Source organism: Labrus bergylta, chromosome 19, assembly GCF_963930695.1.
Source record: "Labrus bergylta chromosome 19, fLabBer1.1, whole genome shotgun sequence".
Taxonomy (NCBI): domain Eukaryota; kingdom Metazoa; phylum Chordata; class Actinopteri; order Labriformes; family Labridae; genus Labrus; species Labrus bergylta.
The window spans coordinates 6621556-6640371 of record NC_089213.1 but is presented as its reverse complement, the minus strand read 5'-3'; the positions used below and the strand labels follow the sequence as shown (position 1 = coordinate 6640371).

The 18816-nt window shown below is 43.8% G+C and overlaps 3 protein-coding genes across 6 annotated transcripts in view; all 3 read left to right on the top strand.

Moving 5' to 3' along the window:
* gtf2h4 (general transcription factor IIH, polypeptide 4) overlaps positions 1–986 on the top strand; it is an 8164-nt gene extending 7178 nt beyond the window's left edge. Inside the window, exons 13-14 of the mRNA XM_020646647.3 lie at positions 65–126; positions 618–986. Of these exons, the coding sequence (XP_020502303.1) occupies positions 65–126; positions 618–728 (173 nt within the window). The 3' untranslated portion in view covers positions 729–986. The remainder of the gene's footprint in view (positions 1–64; positions 127–617) is intronic.
* A 1171-nt stretch (positions 987–2157) lies between these two features.
* On the top strand, positions 2158–10704 carry sh3bp5lb (SH3-binding domain protein 5-like, b). The gene is made up of 6 exons (XM_029279848.2): positions 2158–3080; positions 3376–3438; positions 3573–3701; positions 6146–6307; positions 6461–6634; positions 6792–10704. Exons 1-6 carry the CDS (start codon positions 2817–2819, stop codon positions 7428–7430), a joined length of 1431 nt encoding a protein of 476 aa, XP_029135681.2. The 5' UTR covers positions 2158–2816; the 3' UTR covers positions 7431–10704.
* A 6359-nt stretch (positions 10705–17063) lies between these two features.
* The window catches only part of gabbr1b (gamma-aminobutyric acid (GABA) B receptor, 1b), a 76238-nt gene continuing 74485 nt past the window's right edge, over positions 17064–18816 (top strand). For 2 of the 4 annotated variants that reach the window (XR_002278384.3, XM_020646619.3), the window contains exon 1: positions 17064–17262. The gene's annotated coding sequence lies outside the window, so the exon portion shown is untranslated. The remainder of the gene's footprint in view (positions 17263–18816) is intronic. The other 2 variants (XM_065948008.1, XM_020646620.3) reach the window with 2 other exon arrangements.

Here is an 18816-nt window from a genome sequence, read left to right as displayed (position 1 = left end):
CTGACTCTGTGTGTGTGTGTGTGTGTGTGTGCGCGCGTGTGTGTGTGTGTGTTCTCTCCTGCAGGTGTGCTGTATAACCAGTTCCTCTCCCAGGTGGACTTTGAGGTGCTGAGAGACCGAGCTCAGGTTGGATTTTGTTTTTCTCTCTCCATCACTAAATATTTATAATTAATCATCATTATGAATAAGCTGCACGGTGGTGAAGTGGTTGGCGCTGTTGCCTCACATCGAGAAGGTTTCCTGGTTCGAATCCCCTGCTGGGCAGGGCCAGAGTTTGCATTTTCTCCCTGTGCATGCTGGGTTCTCTTCGGGTCTTCAAATAAAAAACAAATATAAAGAGAACGATGCTTTGATAGAGGTTGTTAATGAAGGACAACATGTGTGGTTACTTCCTAGATAACAAGATAAGTAATCTAATTTATTTAATTTGATATTTTGATCTTTTTTTGGAATGAGCTTCCATTGGATAACACATCCTGTTTACGCCTTCAAAGTGGACCTTTCAGGCTCACTGTCATGATTGTCACTTCTATGTATCAACATGTTTCTGTTTGAAGTGCTGATAGGTTCTGTTCCTCCTGCTGCTGTTCTGTAATGTTGTTGTGGTTGGGTTTCAGGGTCTGGGCTGTCTGGTGTGGCAGGATGTGGCTCACAGGGTGATGGTGGTGTCGCCTCAGGGACACAGCGAGGTGAAGAGGTTCTGGAAACGACAAAAGACTCACACGTAACACAAGGACAAAAGATGATTACTCACACATGACATGGGGCAAAGAGACAAAAACAACACATAAAACGGGGAAGAGGAGAAAGACTCGCTCTTAATACAAGGACGAGAGACGGAGACTCACATGTAACGCGATGAGGTGCAGTGAGGCCTCTGAGGTCACCTGTTCATCGCTGTAAGAAAGAGGAGAGGATTTAATTATTTTGTATATTTCAAAAGATGTTTATTTCGTGTGTTTTGGATTAAACGGTGAGAGTGAAAATATGTCTGCTTATTTGTCTCTTGAAGGCTGAACTGAAGCTGTTTCATCACAAAGACTGATGATAATGAGTTAACTTTCTTTAGATCTCGGGGAAAAAAAAGAGATTCGTTCATTATGAGGGGAAAACCAGTGTAGTTTTCAGGAGATAAGAAGATAAATAAGCTGAGATCTCGACATAACGACCAAAATTTGCTTATCGTGGGAGAATGGTGTCAAACAAATAAAATGTATTGCTGCACGACTGCTTGGCGCTTACGTTGCTATGCCTCGCAAAAGGCAGATTTTTATCAAATTAAGTCAAAATGACAAGAACAACTTCTCAACCTGGAAACTGGGACGACCTGAGGAGCATACGAATTCAGCATCTGTTCCTGTCGGGGGCTTTGGAGTCCCATCGATGGCGGTCTCCATGCTGGAAATGCTGCCTCGCTCTAACTTTCAGTCAACCTAACGACAGGCTGAGAGCTGAGAGCTGAGGCTGGTTTTAAACCTCTTGACAAACCGTTACACCGCGCCCACCTGTCAATCATGTCAGCTACACGCCTTATTGTGAATAACTCTTATTCTGCATAAAATCAAATCAGATGAGTCATCAAAAAATTCACCGCCCCGTACAGTGTGTGCTGATTGAGTCATGAGCTAATCAGACCTATTTGGTTTTTTGAACCAGGCTGTAAACATGTTAATTTCTTTATGTAAAAACAGGCTTTTTTGTGTGTGTGACTTCCTGGGCTTCTGCAGCCAGCCTCTAGTGGACACTCGACAAACTGCAGGATTTTGTATTTCAGCACTGGCTTCATTTTCAACACCAGAGTTTACCGCTTGATCTCAAGAAAAGAACTGGTTATCAGGAAGACGGAGACAAGGCAAATATATTTATGCATATCTGCTTAAGGCTGCCGTACTAAGTATCCCTTCTCTCATCTGTTCTTTCTGTAATTAATAGCCTTCTCCATTTGCAAAATGTTACTTCTTTCAACACATTTCTCAAACTTCCCCCTTCCTGAAATAGCCTCAAACTGAAAAACATCAAAACTACTCAAAAAACAACATGTAAACAGAATGGGAGAATACTTTTCTTCTGTTAATTTCTCTAAAACAAAAGCAAATTGAAAAGCTGGTGAAACTTTTTATTTTTACACCAAACATTCCTCCGTTTCAAAGTCAAAGTCAAAGTCAACATTATTGTCAATTTCAAAATATGCCAGACATACAGTGGAATCGAAATTGCGTTTGTCTTCGTCCCGCGGTGCAATACAACCAAAATGAGGTAAAATAAGATAAAATAAAATGAGGTCAAAATAAGATAAATAATATTTACATTAATAAATTCTAAATTGTGCAAAAGGTACAAAATGGTAAATAAAATAAAATAAAATTTAAAGAAAAAGTAAACTTGTGCAATATGTGCAATGTGCAGTAAACTGAGTGTACTTTTGAATTTATGAATTAAAACGTGCAAAACATGCTTTGGAGCCAAACAACATTAATTATTGTAATTTTTTATAACAACAACAAAATAATAATGCATCTATATGAACATTAATAGTTGAATAAGTAGATAAAATCAGCCGTGCAGGGCAGAGAATCGCACAGTTCCTCTGTCATCATGAGCAGCCAGAGTGAGGGCTGGCTAAAGTTAGCATTAGCGTTAGCCACATCATGTTTGTACTGCAGCCACAGCCGGACGTGATAACACTTTATGATTATTATCATAAGTGTGCTTCAGGCTGTTCTCAACCAGTGTAAACACGGGCACTGGACTTTCCTGTCCCGGGACATAAACTCGATAAAAGGGATAAAACCGACAAGCCGGACTCCAGGCCGCAGATGGAGCCGGGGACCTCGCGTGAAACTCCGACCGCCGCGGGGGTCCCCAACCCGGCCTGTCTGCGGGAGGAGACCCCGGGGGAAGAAGCGAAAGGCGGATCGGGGAGCACCGGGATGCTGCAGCGGAGAGGAGTGAAAGGAGACACCGAGGAGGAGGCGAAAGAGCAGGAGGAGGGAGATGAAGATGCGTGGAGCCGGAATAGAACCGGAGGGGAGGAAGAGGATGCTGCAAAATATGAGGAGGAGCTGGACCCAAGAATACAGGCATGTTATTTTTATATCAGTATTAATTAAATATATTTATTCAATTGTTTTATCAACGTTTTGCAAAAGTGCATCTTCAAAGTGAATAAATCTGAACAATGTAAATATAGGTACACATGATGGTACTGGTCTGCTCCTTGCACAGACTGGTACCCACCCAGCATCAACTGCCTCTGCCTGCAGGACTGCTGATGCACCCCCCCCCCTCCCCTTTCAACACTGTATCATGGCTTTTATTCCAGATTTTCTGTTCATACTGTGCCTTTTATAGATTATATTTGCTTTTTGTTTGCAGGAGGAGCTGGAGCACCTGAACCAGGCCAGCGATGAGATCAACAAGCTGGAGCTGCAGCTGGATGTGAGACAGTTTGTTTGTATTCTTACAGCCTCTGTTTCATGTCAGGGTTCACTGAATTTGGCATGTGATGCTTGGTCCTGTGTGTGTGGGTGTGTGTGTGTGTGTGTGTGTGTGTGTGTGTGTGCTCCCTGCAGGAAGCCCGGTCCAGCTACAGGAGGATTCTGACTGACTCTGCCAGAAAGCTGAATGGTCAGGGCTCGCAGCTCGGCGCCTGCATCGAGAAAGCGAGGCCGTACTACGAAGCCCGCAGACTGGCCAAAGAAGTGAGTGTTGTAGCTGAAGATGAGACATGAGTGTGTGTGTGTGCATGGATCAGTGGAAGAGGGATACATTCAACATGTGCATTGCAATCAGTGTCTTCAGTTTTTCTGGACTTACAAACACAAATGAATGATGTGTGGTTAAAAGTACGTTTTAAGAAAAACTAAAATTGCATGGAAATCAGGTTCAAACATGAACACTGCTACTTAATAAGTGATGAGGCACTGACTCTAAAGACAATCTTTCAGTGTAAAGTTTGGAGCCTCCTGCTGCTCTGAAGGTTGACAAAAAGTGTCACAGTCTCTGTCCTGAATGTACCTCAGTGAATCCCTCAGGTATGGTGTAGTGTATGAGCGTTATAGTTGAAGTTGATTAAAAGTCTTTGAGCTCTAATGTTGAGAGAAACTCAAGCGGGGGGTCTGCAGCGATTTAAAAGCTGAAACTTAGAAGGCTGTTCTGCTTTATTGCTTATCAGAGCCCAACCTCAATAACCAGAGAGGAAATCATATAGATTATGACTTCTGAATTGGCATCATAAAATTATTAAATAAACAAAGTTTTTTGTTTGCACGAGTGTCGGTTCAGTCTGCCTCCATCAGACTGGACAAACGACTCCATCATGTGACCAGAGGTGTCGTAAACCAACATCATTTACCCTCTGTGTGTATTTTAACCATGTTACCCGAGTTGGATCGTCACTTGTGTATTGTATTTCTTTGTTATAGTTTCTGGTAGTGCTCATGGCTATAAGATTAGTGGTGAATGTGGAGAAAAAGACATGACTATACCATCGAGTATTTCCTAACATAGAGTCAGGGTTAGCAGTTGTTTAAGAAAAACATAAAATGAATGTAATGTGGATGTTATAATAAATGTTATTAATACATTTAGTTATTAACACATGACTATAAAGGATGACAAGAGAGCGCTCTGAGACGAGAGAGAGAAGTTGTTTATTTCGAGCGAGCAAACTAGGGTCCATGTCAGCAGTGATTTCTCAGATTGAACGATTTGTCTGTAATGAAACGAATTGATTGATAACACTTTGAACTCTTGAAGCTGTGGGTCAGAAGTGTCAGTCATGTTTAATCAACACGCTGAGGACTCATTGAAAGTGTAATTAAACTGAAGAAGGCTGAGCAGAGAGAGCAGAGGTCTAATGGTTTCAATAAAGCCAATAATGGATTATTAATCTGAACTGTTAACGATGTCATCTGTGGTTATAAAAATGCTAATGAGAGTGAGTCTGGGAAATGTGGCGATGGTGTTCAGATGCAGACTTTAAACATGAGAGGAGATCCGCTAAGAGTCTGCTTCATAAAGTGTTGTGCAGTCATTAATCTGTCAGAGCGACCTCGTCTCCTCCCCTTCATGCAGCCGAGCGTCCTGCTGCTCCCTCATGCAGAGACAGAGAAAACACACCTGATCAGAGTAACCTTGACTTTAACAGCTGCCTGCAGGCGGACGGACTCACTGAGCTGCTCAGACTTTTTATTCCACCAGGATAGATCACAAAAACACTTTAGTTTTACTTTAGAGGGGCACCTAGGGGTGTAGCACGAGGCCAGATTAGAGGGTGACACGGGTCTGTTCAGCAAAAAGTCAGAGTTTGAAGTGTCACTGAAGCCATTTTCACACATGAACGCCTGCGAATTTCAGCTCCAAAACGCTGTGTTATCTGGTTGCTCCCATTTGCACCTGACAGTGGGACGGGGGGGGGGGGTCTCCTGCGGCAAGACATGACGTAAAAAGAATGACAGGGACGTGGCCGACGAGTCGCTTTACGTGTAGTTGAACAGAATCTCAATCTTAACTAAAGAGTGGAGAAGAACATACTGGAGAACAGGAAACATAATGCAGCAGGTTCATTAGAGCACAGATATCATAGAGGTGGCGTGCAGACAGTCTATGGTCGTGCAGCGATCACAGGGAATAAACGTCATCACCCCCTCCCACTCGCTCCAGGTGAATTTTCCTGATTATATCCTGCTGCGTTCTCCCATCAGCTCACTCTGACTTTCTGCAGAATAAAAACACCAGGAGGCTGAAAGGAGAAATCCCGGATAAATTCAGAGTGAAGATTTTAGCTGTTTGCGTTCACACATGCAGCTCAGAGTGAAAACTTAGAGGAGTTTCTTCAAGAGTTTTATGTAAGTGGGAACATAGCATTTGATGGCTCTCTTAAGCAGCCCAGATCGCCATGGAATCGGACTCTAAACTTAGTCGGTACCAGGTTGTGTTCGGAGGTACGACTTTAAATCAGCCACAAATGCCATCACCTTTTATTAATGATTACCTGCAGGCGTTCATCTCAAGAAATATAGCAAGGAATCTTATGATAATAATAATAATACATAGAATTTATAAAGGGCTTTTCAAGGGACACGAGGTGTGTGCAGCCCTTGTTCTTTTTTTTTTAAATGGTCGTGTCTTTTGGTTCCCTCAGGCGCAGCAGGAGACGCAGAAGGCGGCTCTGAGGTATGAGCGAGCGGTGTCCATGCACACTGCAGCCAGAGAGATGGTGTATGTAGCAGAGCAGGGTCTGTTAGCAGACAGGAACACCATGGACCCGACATGGCAGGAGATGCTCAACCACGCCACCGCCAAGGTACACGACCGGGAGTCTACTGATGGTTTGGTCGTAAGATGACTAAATTTGAAGTTGCGGTTGTCTTCATTTGAAAATCCATAATCTCGGCTCTGGTTTTTTCAATCGTTGCATCTCCATGGTCGACATGTTTGTGTTTCATGTCCTGCTCAGGTGAACGAGGCGGAGGAGGAGCGTCTCCGCAGCGAACGGGAGCACCAGCGGGTCACTCAGCTCTGTCAGGACGCCGAGGCTCGAGTCCAGACTCTGCAGAAAACCCTGAAGAAGGTCATCCTCAAATCCAAACCCTACTTTGAACTCAAGGCTCAGTTTAACCACATCCTGGAGGTGAGAGCACCCGGTGACGTGTTTCTTATCTTACAAAGAAATACAAATACACATAACCAAAATGGTAAAAGAAAACGGATTCAACTTTTGAACTTAAAGAAGGAAAGGCACGGGATCAAGTGTGAGCGTTTCTAACCGGCTGTTTCCTCTCTTTCAGGAACACAAGGCCAAAGTGGTGCAGCTGGAGGAGCAGGTGTCGAAGGTGAAGACGCGTTACTCTGTGGCTCTGAGGAACCTGGAGCAGATCAGTGAGCAGATCCACGCTCAGAGGGGGCGGGTCATGGCCAGCAGGGGGCGCCCTGCCGTCTGCGGGGGGCGGAGCTCCCCTGTAGGAGCCGAGGCTGAGGTCAGAGCGGCGAGCGCTGTGCAGGTCGGCAGCTGTGTGGGCGGGGTCGGAGGGATAGAGAGCGACTGGGCGGACGGAGAGAAAACTCGGCTGTGGGTGGAGCGTCACAGGGAGAGCGGGTGGGGCCAGAGGGAGCGTCAGGAGGTGGAGCATGCAGGGTCGGACTGCATGTCGGTCATCAGCCTGCAGACCATCGCCTCCGACCTGGAGAAGTGTGACTCTGTGGAGCACCTGGGGGAGCTGAGCGACGGAGGGAGCGCGCTTGGGGAGGAGCGCGAGAGGAAGCATGGCGAGAGACCGCTAAGCATTGTGGTGGTGAGGGAGGAGCGTCAGAGGGAGGACACGCCCCCACAGCAGAACGAGAAGAATGAGGAGTTACAGGAGGGAGGGGTCGGCAAGGAGAGGCAGGAGAGCTTCACCAAGCAGCACCACAGGAGAGTGAGTCTATGAGAGGAGGAGGAGGAGGAGGACAGTGATGGACACAGCTGCTCCGACTGCAGTGAGGAGGGTCTGTAGGTACATCAAACACACACTGATCCTATCCTGAGTCCTATGTGACAGACATAAACAGAAAGGAAACCTGCATACACACACACACACACACACACACACACTCACCTTCTGCACAGTCTGCTGCTCAACACACTGAAACAAAGTGCATGAACCAAACCAGCTGGTTAGAAACATTACAAACACGTGCAGATGTTTAATTCTTGTGTATAGTTTTTCCTACCATCCTCCTGTCTGTCACGTCCACACAGCAGCTTGTCGACTCCAGATAACATCAAAGTGAAGGTAAACTTAGTCTGCAGCACTTTGCTTTTGAACACAGCTTCAGAACTTGGTCAGAATCTGGTCGCCTCCACCTGAAGTGTCGTTTCATTTAACATGCTTTACACACATTCGTAAAAAAAAAAAAAGAACGATGCGATGCACATATGTACAGAGACATAAAACGCTTGGATTGTATTAACATGAATTTTGAGCTTATTTTTAAAACCAGGAGCGACGATGAAACTTTATTCCCCAAGAGAGGAAAGCAGAGGTCAGGTCAGATCCTTAATGTGACGACGTCTTCCTCTGTCCATGCTTCACCTGTACACTAGGTTTTTGTTCTAGTAGTTTTTTTCTCCTCCTCATGACAAGAAGACAAACGGCATTGAAAGTATTAAGTAGTAGTATTCTTTAATGTGGGCAGGAAAGACTAAGTTTGTTACATCCTTCGATCCTTTTCCATGTGTTTTAAAATGATACAATCTCCAGACCGATTAATCGGCCAGCTGATAATATCGGCCGTTATTAGCTTATCTAGTGACTATCAGTGTCGGCTAATTTTATCACAGATATGCGCCGATATTACTCGATTTATTCACCAGTCAAACAGCGTTTAATTTGAGTTTCATTGTATTACACAAGCAGTTCTCTTTCACCAGCAGAGGGCGCTATATGGATTACAACAGACATCATCACTCTCCCGAGTGTTAAGAGGTGATGCATGAACATGGGCAGTTACTTTCCAGTTGAGTGACCTTCTTGTCTTTGTTATATATCCTTTCCACAAGCGTTCAATCGCTTATTAGCGATCAACGCAATAAATGTGTATACCTATCTATCTCTACAGACTTCATAGACGTAAGAAAGATATCGGCCGATGTATCTGTATCAGATTTTCTTCCCAATATTGATATCTGTATCAGCCCTAATTAGTATGACCCTTATAAGGATGAAATGAGCAAAAGCATATTAGATCATAATTCATGGTCAACAACGTCCTAACTTTCAATAAGCTGTAATAAGGAGGGCAAACTCTATGTTAATGACCTGTTAGCTAAGAGGACTAATATTTTTTTAATTGCAACTAATAAGCAACAAGTTAAAGTCAGGGTTGGTCATTTTCTAAAACTAGCATGATTTTGAAAGTAGCATTCCCTCATCCCCCCCCCCCCCCTCCCTCCCGGGCTCCCTCTAAAGCCACGCCCCTCACTTACTAAACGAGCACCGTTGCTCCAGTAGAAACTACGTCGTCTCACGTCTCATTCAGCGGTAAGTAAACTCACAGTATAAACTCCGTCATCTGTGACGTGCTTTGAGTGTGGGCTAGTGAACACAAGAGGTAGAGAGCGAGCAGGGAGACACGGAGGCGTCTGATTGGTTCATCAGATTGGTACCTCATGGCAGACATTGGTGAGTTTTTACAGGCTTACAAACTGCTACAGATGACGGATTTTCTTCATTCCTTTTTCAGAGAACATGAGTTATTCATTTCTGTAGGACCTAAAGACAATTTCAACCAAAATCTTAAAAAGTGGATCTGGAGGAAATGACCAACCTTGCCTTTAAAAGGTTAATACTGTGACCTTTCTTTAAAGTGTTACTCTTAGTTTGATGTTTTCTTTAATTAAAATGATCTTCTTCCAAACATTATGAGTCATTTAAATTGAAACAGCGCTCACAGCCGTGAAGCTAGAAGCCCGTTTCTCCTTACACAGTTAGCCATAAACCGATTTATGCCTGATGAAAACAAGTTTGATAAGCTGTTGATGTATTTTCTTTAAAGTGCCTCTGAGACGTGATCGAGTTCGTTCAGCCAAAATGATCGCAGTGTCAGTTAATTATAGAGGAGGATGTCATGTCTATGAACGCCATGAAACTCGAGTGAACGGTGTTAATGAATGTGTTATTAACACTTTGACTGCAGAGAGCGGACATTAAAGTGGAGATTAAATTATTTAATCCTGTTATAAATTATTTATGTTAAAGGAGGATTACCGTAAAACTTCTAGTAATAGCTCGGGCTTTCTTTTTACTTCAGCCTGTGAAAAGACCTCGCCTTTATTTGGGACAGGCGTCAATACGAGACGAGCGCTTTATTATATTCAAGATGGGAAATACACATTAACACCAGAAAGAATATGTAAGGGGCGCCGGATAGCCTAGGAGGATTATGACGTGTGCCCCGTGTACAGAGGCTACAGTCCTCATCGCAGCAGCCATCGGGTTTGAATCCGACCTCGGCCCTTTTCTCCCAACGCTTCCTCTCTCTTCAGCTGTTCTCTCCAATAAAGGCAAAAATGTCCTTAAAAATATACACCTTAAAAAAAGAATGAAAAGTTAGGATATTATAAAAACAAATTAAATACATCACTGATTTGATTTTGCATTCTTAAAGGGATACTTCACCCATTTGCATTAAGCTTTGTATCATTAGAAACCTGGTAGTATTTTTGAATGGCCGTGCATCCCGCCCTGTCCCCTGAGATGGGAAATCCGATGACGCAAAAATCGTAATTTTGCGTCATCGGAAGCTGTTTTCTATCTGGAAAAATGGCAAGTTGACACGGGGCCTTAGACAGTGTATACACCTGTTTAAAGGCCTACACGCATACTATTATTATTGTCTTCGTTGGACAGGTGCTTTAGGTCAATTTTTATGTCTTGCAGATTTTTCACCCCCCATTTAAAAGCAACAAACTAAATGCATCCTGGCAACACCGGGCTAGTGAAAGGGGCGGGGCCTTAAATTGGGAGGAGCTTTTATTTGAAGTTTTACGGTATGTGACTGAAAATGAAGACGGATGATATTTTGTAAGAGTGTGGTGTGGTGAGTATTTTATGAGATGTATTTTGTGTTTCAGATGTAATATAACTCCAGTGTGTAACTCCATGATCTGTTTTCACTTTAATTTATGTTTGAAATAAACAAGAGATTTTAAAAATGTGTTAACTTATATGTATATTTGTATATATTATATAACTGTATATTTTTAAGCTTTCGACAGGTGAGATCAGCTGTTTCTGTAATGAACCTGAAACCACAAGTGATTGGACTTAAACACACCACACAGTGTCACAGAGCAGAGAACATCCTTTTACTTTGAAAATCAAAATCACAGACAAACAAATCCTAAAAAGGGAACAGGCTACGACAAAATCCGAGAAAAAAAAAACCCAGCAGAGATCAAAATACCAAAATGTCTCAACTTCAGTAACTGTGGCTGGAACGCTGAAGGAAGGAGAGACGCAGACTGAGGAAACACCTGGAGACAATCAGGACGGGGCAGGAAACACATGAGGACAGGAAGTGGAGGATCTGAAACAAGAGGAGACGTAAGTAGCTGGACATGACAGTTTCCCATCATTTACTGTCTGCACTCTGAAGTAACATAAAGTAATGAGACTGAAATCCTCTCTAAGTTCTCACTCTTAAACAAATTAAAGGGACAGTGACGTTCTTGTCCACAGTAAGTGTATCAGACACAGGAGATGTGGATCAGCTCGTACCCTTTTAGGAGAAACCGGTCAGAGTGCCATTACAGGAAGCTGCAGACAGAACCATTTGTAGGACGTAACTTAGCAAATTTAAAAGAAAAACCTTCCTAAAAATTGATTACGACATAATTTTGTTTGGTTTTTTTTGCACCTTTTTGTTATTTGAATAGTTTTATAGCATCTAGAAGTTTGTTTTGTCAGAGTTTAGACAGAGTAAAGAATTACATTCATGTATTGGGCCAATTTCACCTTTAAAGGAGCAACATGTATCTCTGACACCTAGTGTTTAAAATGGGTACTGCGGTCTAAATTCTAAACATTGTAGATAGTCTACAATGCTAGAGTGGATGCTCACACAGGTTGCCATGTGGTGGACACTGTAGCTTCAGTGTTTAGTCAGCTCTGCATCGCTCTGTAAACCTTTCTGCGTTCTAACCTCTCTCCATTTTTCAAAAGCATCTCCAATATTGATCCTAGTTTGAGCACGTTTCTGCTCGTGGAGCTTATTAGAAACATGCAGAGGCTTTTTAGGTCGGGTACAATCACTTCTATCTGAACCACTTCTCTTGCCCCCTTACATCGCTGCAACACCTGTTGGTTTGACCTGATAACTGCTCTCATATCTGGCAAACCGAGGGGCGTCCTAAACGGCCGTGTGGGGATGCCTTTAAACCACTTTCTGCGCTCAACAGCTGCTGTAAGTATGATTTAAGCTGTAAAACCGACTAGAACTTTGCCATTGTTAATTTAAAGTCCTGTGTTCTTAAGGATCACACGTGTCCAAAACCTGCAGTTTATTTTCGATGTGAACCCTTTGGAATTTCTTTGTTTTCTGCTTAAGTTGGCCATAAAATGTGTTCTGAGCTTCATCTAAGTCTCAGCAATAGACAAACACAGTCTGCTTAAACTAATACCACACAAATAATTATATGCTTTCATGTTTTTGTTGAACACAACATGTAAACATTCACAGTGCAGGGTGGAAAAAGTATGTGAACCCCTAGGCTAATGACTTCTCCAAGAGCTAATTGGAGTCAGGAGTCAGCCAACCTGCAGTCCAATCAATGAGATGAGATTGGAGGTGTTGGTTAAAGCTGCCCTGCCCTATAAAAAACACACTTCAGTTTTGAGTTTGCTACTCTCAAGAAGCATTGCCTGATGAGAACCATGCCTCGCACAAAAGAGCTCTCAGAAGACCTACGATTAAGAATTGTTGACTTGCATAAAGCTGGAAAGGGTTACAAAAGACTCTCTGAAAGCCTCGATGTTCATCAGTCCACGGTAAGACAAATTCTCTATAAATGGAGAAAGTTCAGCACTGTTGCTACTCTCCCTAGAAGTGGCCGTCCTGTAAAGATGGCTGCAAGAGCGCAGCGCAGAACGCTCAATGAGGTGAAGAAGAATCCTAGAGTGTCAGCTAAAGACTTACACAAATCTCTGGCACATGCTAACATCTCTGTTGACGAATCTATGATACGTAAAACACTAAACAAGAATGGAGTTCATGCTGAGGACACCACGGAGAAAGCCACTGCTGTCTAAAAAAAACATTGCTGCATGTTTGAAGTTTGCAAAAGAGCACCTGGATGTACCAAAGCACTACAGGCAAAACATCCTGTTGACAGATGAAACCGAAGTTGAGTTGTTTTGAAGGAACACATAAACGAGAAAAAAAGGCACAGCACACCAACATCAAAACCTCATCCTAACTGTGAAGTATGGTGGAGGGGGCATCGTGGTTTGGGGCTGCTTCGCTGCATCAGGGCCTGGACAGATTGCTATCATCAACGGAAAAATTAATTCTCAAGTTTATCAAGACATTTTGCAGGAAAACTTAAGGCCACCTGTCCACCAACTGAAGCTCAACAGAAGATGGGTGATGCAACAGGACAACGATCCAAAGCACAGAAGTAAATCAACAACAGAACGGCTTCAACAGAAGAAAATACGCCTTCTGGAGTGGCCCAGTCAGAGTCCTGACCTCAACCTGATAGAGATGCTGTGGCATGACCTCAAGAGAGCGATTCACACCAGACAGCCCAAGAATATTGCTGAACTGAAGACGTTTTGTGAAGAGGAATGGTCCAAACTTCCTCCTGACCGTTGTGCAGGTCTGATCTGCAACTACAGGAAACGTTTGGTTGAGGTTATTGCTGCCAAAGGAGGGTCAACCAGTTATTAAATCCAAGGGTTCACATACTTTTTCCACCCTGCACTGTGAATGTTTACATGTTGTGTTCAATAAAAACATGAAAACATCTAATTGTTTGTGTGGTGTTAGTTTACGCAGACTGTGTTTGTCTATTGTTGTGACTTAGATGAAGATCAGAACACATTTTATGGCCGATTTATGCTGAGAACTAGGAAATTCCAAAGGGTTCACATACTTTTTTTTGCAACTGTGTCTTACCTCTGTGTTTCTGTGGTTGTCAGGTGACGTAAACATGCACCATTTTGAAGAGATGGAAAATGAATAACCCCATGCTGGTGCTCCACTGAGTGTTCAATGGTGGCCCACACTTTCTGAGCTCTTCTCACCCGCCAGGCGTCTGGGCCGGTCAGGTGACTGAAAGCTATAAATTGGGGCCCTGGGTAGTCAGCCCCACTGCCTGCCTCCCCCCCCACTAAGACGCCCATGTGCAGAGCTGAGCGGTGAAAGGAGAAAGTGATAATTGGTAGTGATGGAGTGAAGCAGGGATAGAGGCGGTGTATAATTTCAGGGCTGCAGTGGGTGAAGGTGACACATGATGGAGAAGGAGGCGGAGGAGGCCGTCACACTGACAGTGATGATGACAGCTGAGAGGATGAAGAGCAGTCAGGACGCCCTCTGACAGCATCCTCTCCCTCTTCCTCTAAGGTGCAGCAGCAGAGTCTGTGTGTGTGATAATGAACCGATCCTTTTATAATCCTGTTATAAACACAGCATGAAAATGGAAAAGAGGACAAACACCGCTGAGGAAGAGGAGCAGCTGCAGAACATCGGCGTGAAACTGTGACGTGAAGGAGAGAGAGGGCCGAGTTAGAGTCAGCTCGTTAAATACTTCGTCTTCAAAAAAGGAGACAATTTGACATTTATTTCTGGGTCATTTTTGTACAGTGGGCTGCACGACGGCCTCACATTGAGAAGGTTCCTGGTTCAAATCCCTATCACAGTGTGGCGTTTGCATGTTCTCCCCGTGCCATGTGTGGGTTCTCTCCGGGTACTCCGGCTTCCTCCCACAGTCCAAAGACTGAGGTAAACTGGTGACTCTAAATTCCCCATAGGTGTGAATGTGATTGTGGCTGGTTGTCTGTCTCTATATATCAGCCCTGTGATTGGCTGCTGAACATGGATGGATGAATATTTGGACATGTTTATGGATAGTAATGACAAACATTTGTGAAACCGGCTGGACCCACTTTGATCCTTAATGGATCAAAGTGGGTCCATTAAAAGCTCTTCTTGTGACTCTTGTTAAATGTGTCTGGCAACATCACAGAAAGCACCCTAACAGAGAGAGACCTTTGTGTTATAGAGGAACTTTTTTTTTGTTTTTTAACCAGACCGACTCTGTGGCTGAAAACCAAAAGATCACCCTCGTTTTGGAACAGACTTTACTGGCTTGGTATTTCACCTCACTATGGTTATATTTTCTCTTCTTTTTCACTTAATTTGTGTTTGCAACATTCACGAGTTTGAATATCATCCAATCACTGAATTGTATCTGCTCCTAAACTCACCCGCGTGCTGTCATTGGCTGGAGGAAACACACCAGCTCCGCCCAGAAACGACCCGAGTCAAACCAGAACAGGAAAAGCTCTGCAAGCACAGTCAGCACCACACATGTACGGACGCCCATAAGGGACAATTGAGCAGCTTTACTTTAGTATAAGTCAATATTTTATTGTTTTGGGGGAAAAGCTGCTGACTCTATCTTTAAGTGACTAATTTAAATCAACCAATCAACCAACCTTCTTTCTTCAGTCTTTTTTAAGTGTTTTCTATTTATGTTGCTGATTTTCCTCGACGTCGAGTCTTGAACAAACACAGAGACTGAACACTGAGCAGCCTGTCTGTCTGCAGACCTTTGTTCTGACTCAGAGAGGACATGAAAGAAGGAAAGTTAATGAGATTTTTTTTTCCCACAAAGCAGAAAACGGAGCAGAAGCTGAACCGGACTCCAGCTGTGTGACTCAGCCTGCAGATGAGAGGACAGGTGAAGAGGAAGACCCTCCTGATGCTGAAGGTGAGGATGATGATGATGATGATGATGATGATGATGCATCTGCAGGTGAACATTTCAGTGTAAACTTAAAAGAGGGATAACCCCTTAAGATGAACCATCTGGTTTTGAAGGGGGTCCTTAAAGTGACTGTGGGGCCTGTCAGAGTCTCCATCCATCACTGCAGGACGGAGCTGACTGCTCCACTGTGGGAGGTCTCTCATATTTATCAAAGGAGGAGGGGTCGGGGGCAGTCTCCCCATTAACCAATCACAACTCTGATTTTACCCTCCACAGACTGCAGACAGAGGGATCCTTCTGCTGCATTCAAAAGCGTGGGAAATCCCACAATGAGAGACAAACCAACACCCTGTAGGTTTTTGTCTTTATGAGTAACATGTGAAAAATGTCGATTAAAGAAAAAAAAACCTTTTTATATTCATTTATAAAATATTTTGTATTTTCAACGGACTCTGTAGCTTTGTACTCCACTGCCATGTCATTCTTTTTTTTTTGTCACATCTGGACTCAGGAGACCCCCCCCCAACCCCCCTCCCGTCCAACAGGTATAGTCTCCCGCTGTGAGGTGCATGTGTGAACAACCTGATCAGGAGGATGACACCAGTTGTTTGAACTTAATCTTCATGTTCATCTGAATCAAACCAGAAGTGACCAAAGTAGGACAAGAGGGAGGATTACTGTCTCTGTCCTCATTAACATGTCACCATGGTGGCAACTTGTCAATCACAGGTAGCCCCGCCCTGAACCCTTCCCTGCTCATCTACTTGACTTTAATGCTGAGAGGTCAGACAACACAATCTTATGTCTCTGTGTCAGATTAGGTGATCACAGGGCCATACATTTGTGCGGTGACTTGACCGACAGACATGACAGACTACAGGGTGGTACTCGACCAATTGACATGACCGACAAGATGACGTTGGAGGGAAAAGGGGCGGGGCTAGACAACTGACTGTAAACAAACAAAAACCGTTGTTGCCAGAGCTCTACAAACATTTCCTCTGCCTCATAGTTTCCTCTGGGGCTGATGGCTCCTGAAACTTTACGTCTGACAGATAAGGCTTGAATCGTGTTTAGATCTTGTAGTCCAACCTCTGCATAAAAGGAAACATTATTTACTAAATGAGCATCATGCTGTGTTAAGGAAGACTTGAAACAAGCGATCGAGACCATAAACTTGTTTAATGAGGGAATAAAAAAACTGAGAAGTAGGAACATTTTATCATAGACTTCTAAATAATCTGACAGTGAAGTCGCCCCCTGCTGGTCATTAGAAAGAAGAATGCAGGTTAAAGGCACTAGGAGGGGCTACATTCACTTATTATAAAGAATCTGAGTAAAAAGAGGATTAACTAAAGTTTTTGTTGTAAAAAAAAAAAAAAAAATCAGATTTTTTTTCCTACTGCAAGTGAAGGCAGCATCTCTCAGTGACGTCACCAGAGAGTGAGGGAGGGGGCTCCTCCGTTAAGTGAGTGTGTGTATCATACTGTGCGTGTGTGTGTGTGTGTGAGAGAGAGAGAGAGGGAGAGAGAGAGAGAGGGAGAGGGAGAGGGAGAGAGGGAGAGAGAGAGAGAGAGAGACAGAGAAGCAGCTCTGCCTCTGTCAGTGTGTGAGGATTCACTGATCCGGACTGAGCGGAGGACTCGGGGGACTCGGAGGACTAACTGAGTCCAGGTTCACTGAATCAGTGCTGCAGCCTGTGGAGCCTCTTCATCCTCTGCACCATCATCATCATCACCACCAGCAGCAGCTGCAGCGTGTGAAGCTGCAGACACAGCAGGTCTGTCTGAGTGAGTATCACACACACACACACACACACACACACACACACACACACACACACACACACACACTGAGCTTCATGCTGAAGTTTGATGTTGAAGCTGCAGGTTTCATGTTCACACCTGACAGCAGCTCAAAAGACTGCCAGCTGGCTCACACACTTATCGATCCCAGCTGATCACACACTTAATATATCTGATCAAAGAGCAGAACAGGCTGTCATCACACTGATTTATTTATTTTCTGTCAGTCAAACATCACATTTCAAATCTCAGTATCCTTTCTGCACGTGCGCTATCTTCACCCGGCGTCACGCACGAGGAGATCGCGTGTGGTCCTCATAGATGATGAGTACAGGTGCAGCTGATGCAGACAGTGAGGTCAGTTTATCTCCCTGTCATCAGGTCTGCAGGTGTGTGTGTGTGTGTGTGTGTGTGTGTGTGTGTGTGTGTGTGTGTGTGTGTGTGTGTGTGTGTGTGTGTGTGTGTGTGTGTGTGTGTGTGTGTGTGTGTGTGTGTGTACAGTGACACAGTGAGGTAATGATGAGCTTAAAGAAGAATCTATTGTTATAAAGAAAGAGATGTAAAGAGTGATCGTCAGTCTGTTTGTATTCATTTCTCAGGGTGTGTGCATGTTGGATGCTGCGGTTTCAGCACGTCACATTGTGGGGAAAAATAAGCAATTCATATTTTCGTCCATTAAACATTACTCCCTATTGAGCGATGCATGAAATTTAGAGCATGCATGTTTTTTTTTTTACTGCAATAAAGCAACTTGAGCAAAGACTTTTCTGCATTTTTACATCAACTTTATTGAATATTAGTAAAAGTCTGAGAATATTTCTTCGAAAAAAAAAGAAACAACAATCTCTGATTCCAGCTTCATAAAGATCCCATATTACCCTCATGTTTACCTTTCACATTGTCAGTCTGTGAAACCTTTAGAAAAAACCTCCTTATTTATCTGATACTGGCATCAAAACCCCCTCAGCCTCTGCCTGACACAGTTTGTTTCAGCTGCTGTCTCTTTAAGCCCCTTTCTCCCCCTGTGCCCGCTTTCTCTGATTGGCCAGCTCTCTGGAAGCCTACTTGGGGGAGGCAGAAGGCTGCAGGGCTGCCAGGGGACGGCTGCTCTCCAGTGCTGGGAGAGGAGAGCCTATGTAAGAGGTTTCAGCTGCTTATGTAGAGGCTTGAAGCCGTTAAAGATTCTTGGTTTCCTATCAGGGAACTCTCGTGTGATTTGAAGAACGAGCCCTTTCGCGCCCTCTGCAGACTCATCCTTGGGATTACTCCGACATACGCTTACCTCATGATCTGAAACTTTGCCCACGTTTAGTATTTAGGATTTCACAGTGGTGATTCCAGAGGCAAAAGATCTCACAGAAACTCATGTGATTAATGTGACTTTAGAAGACTAACAAATATAGAGGATGATCAACATCGTGAGCTGGCGAGACTTCAAAAAGGCGCTCGTGTTGTTGCCATTTGTTCCACTTGGCTCGGGGCTCAGTTGTGTTTAAATTCGCCGCCACGTGTGTGAGCTGTAAAAGTACACAACATCCG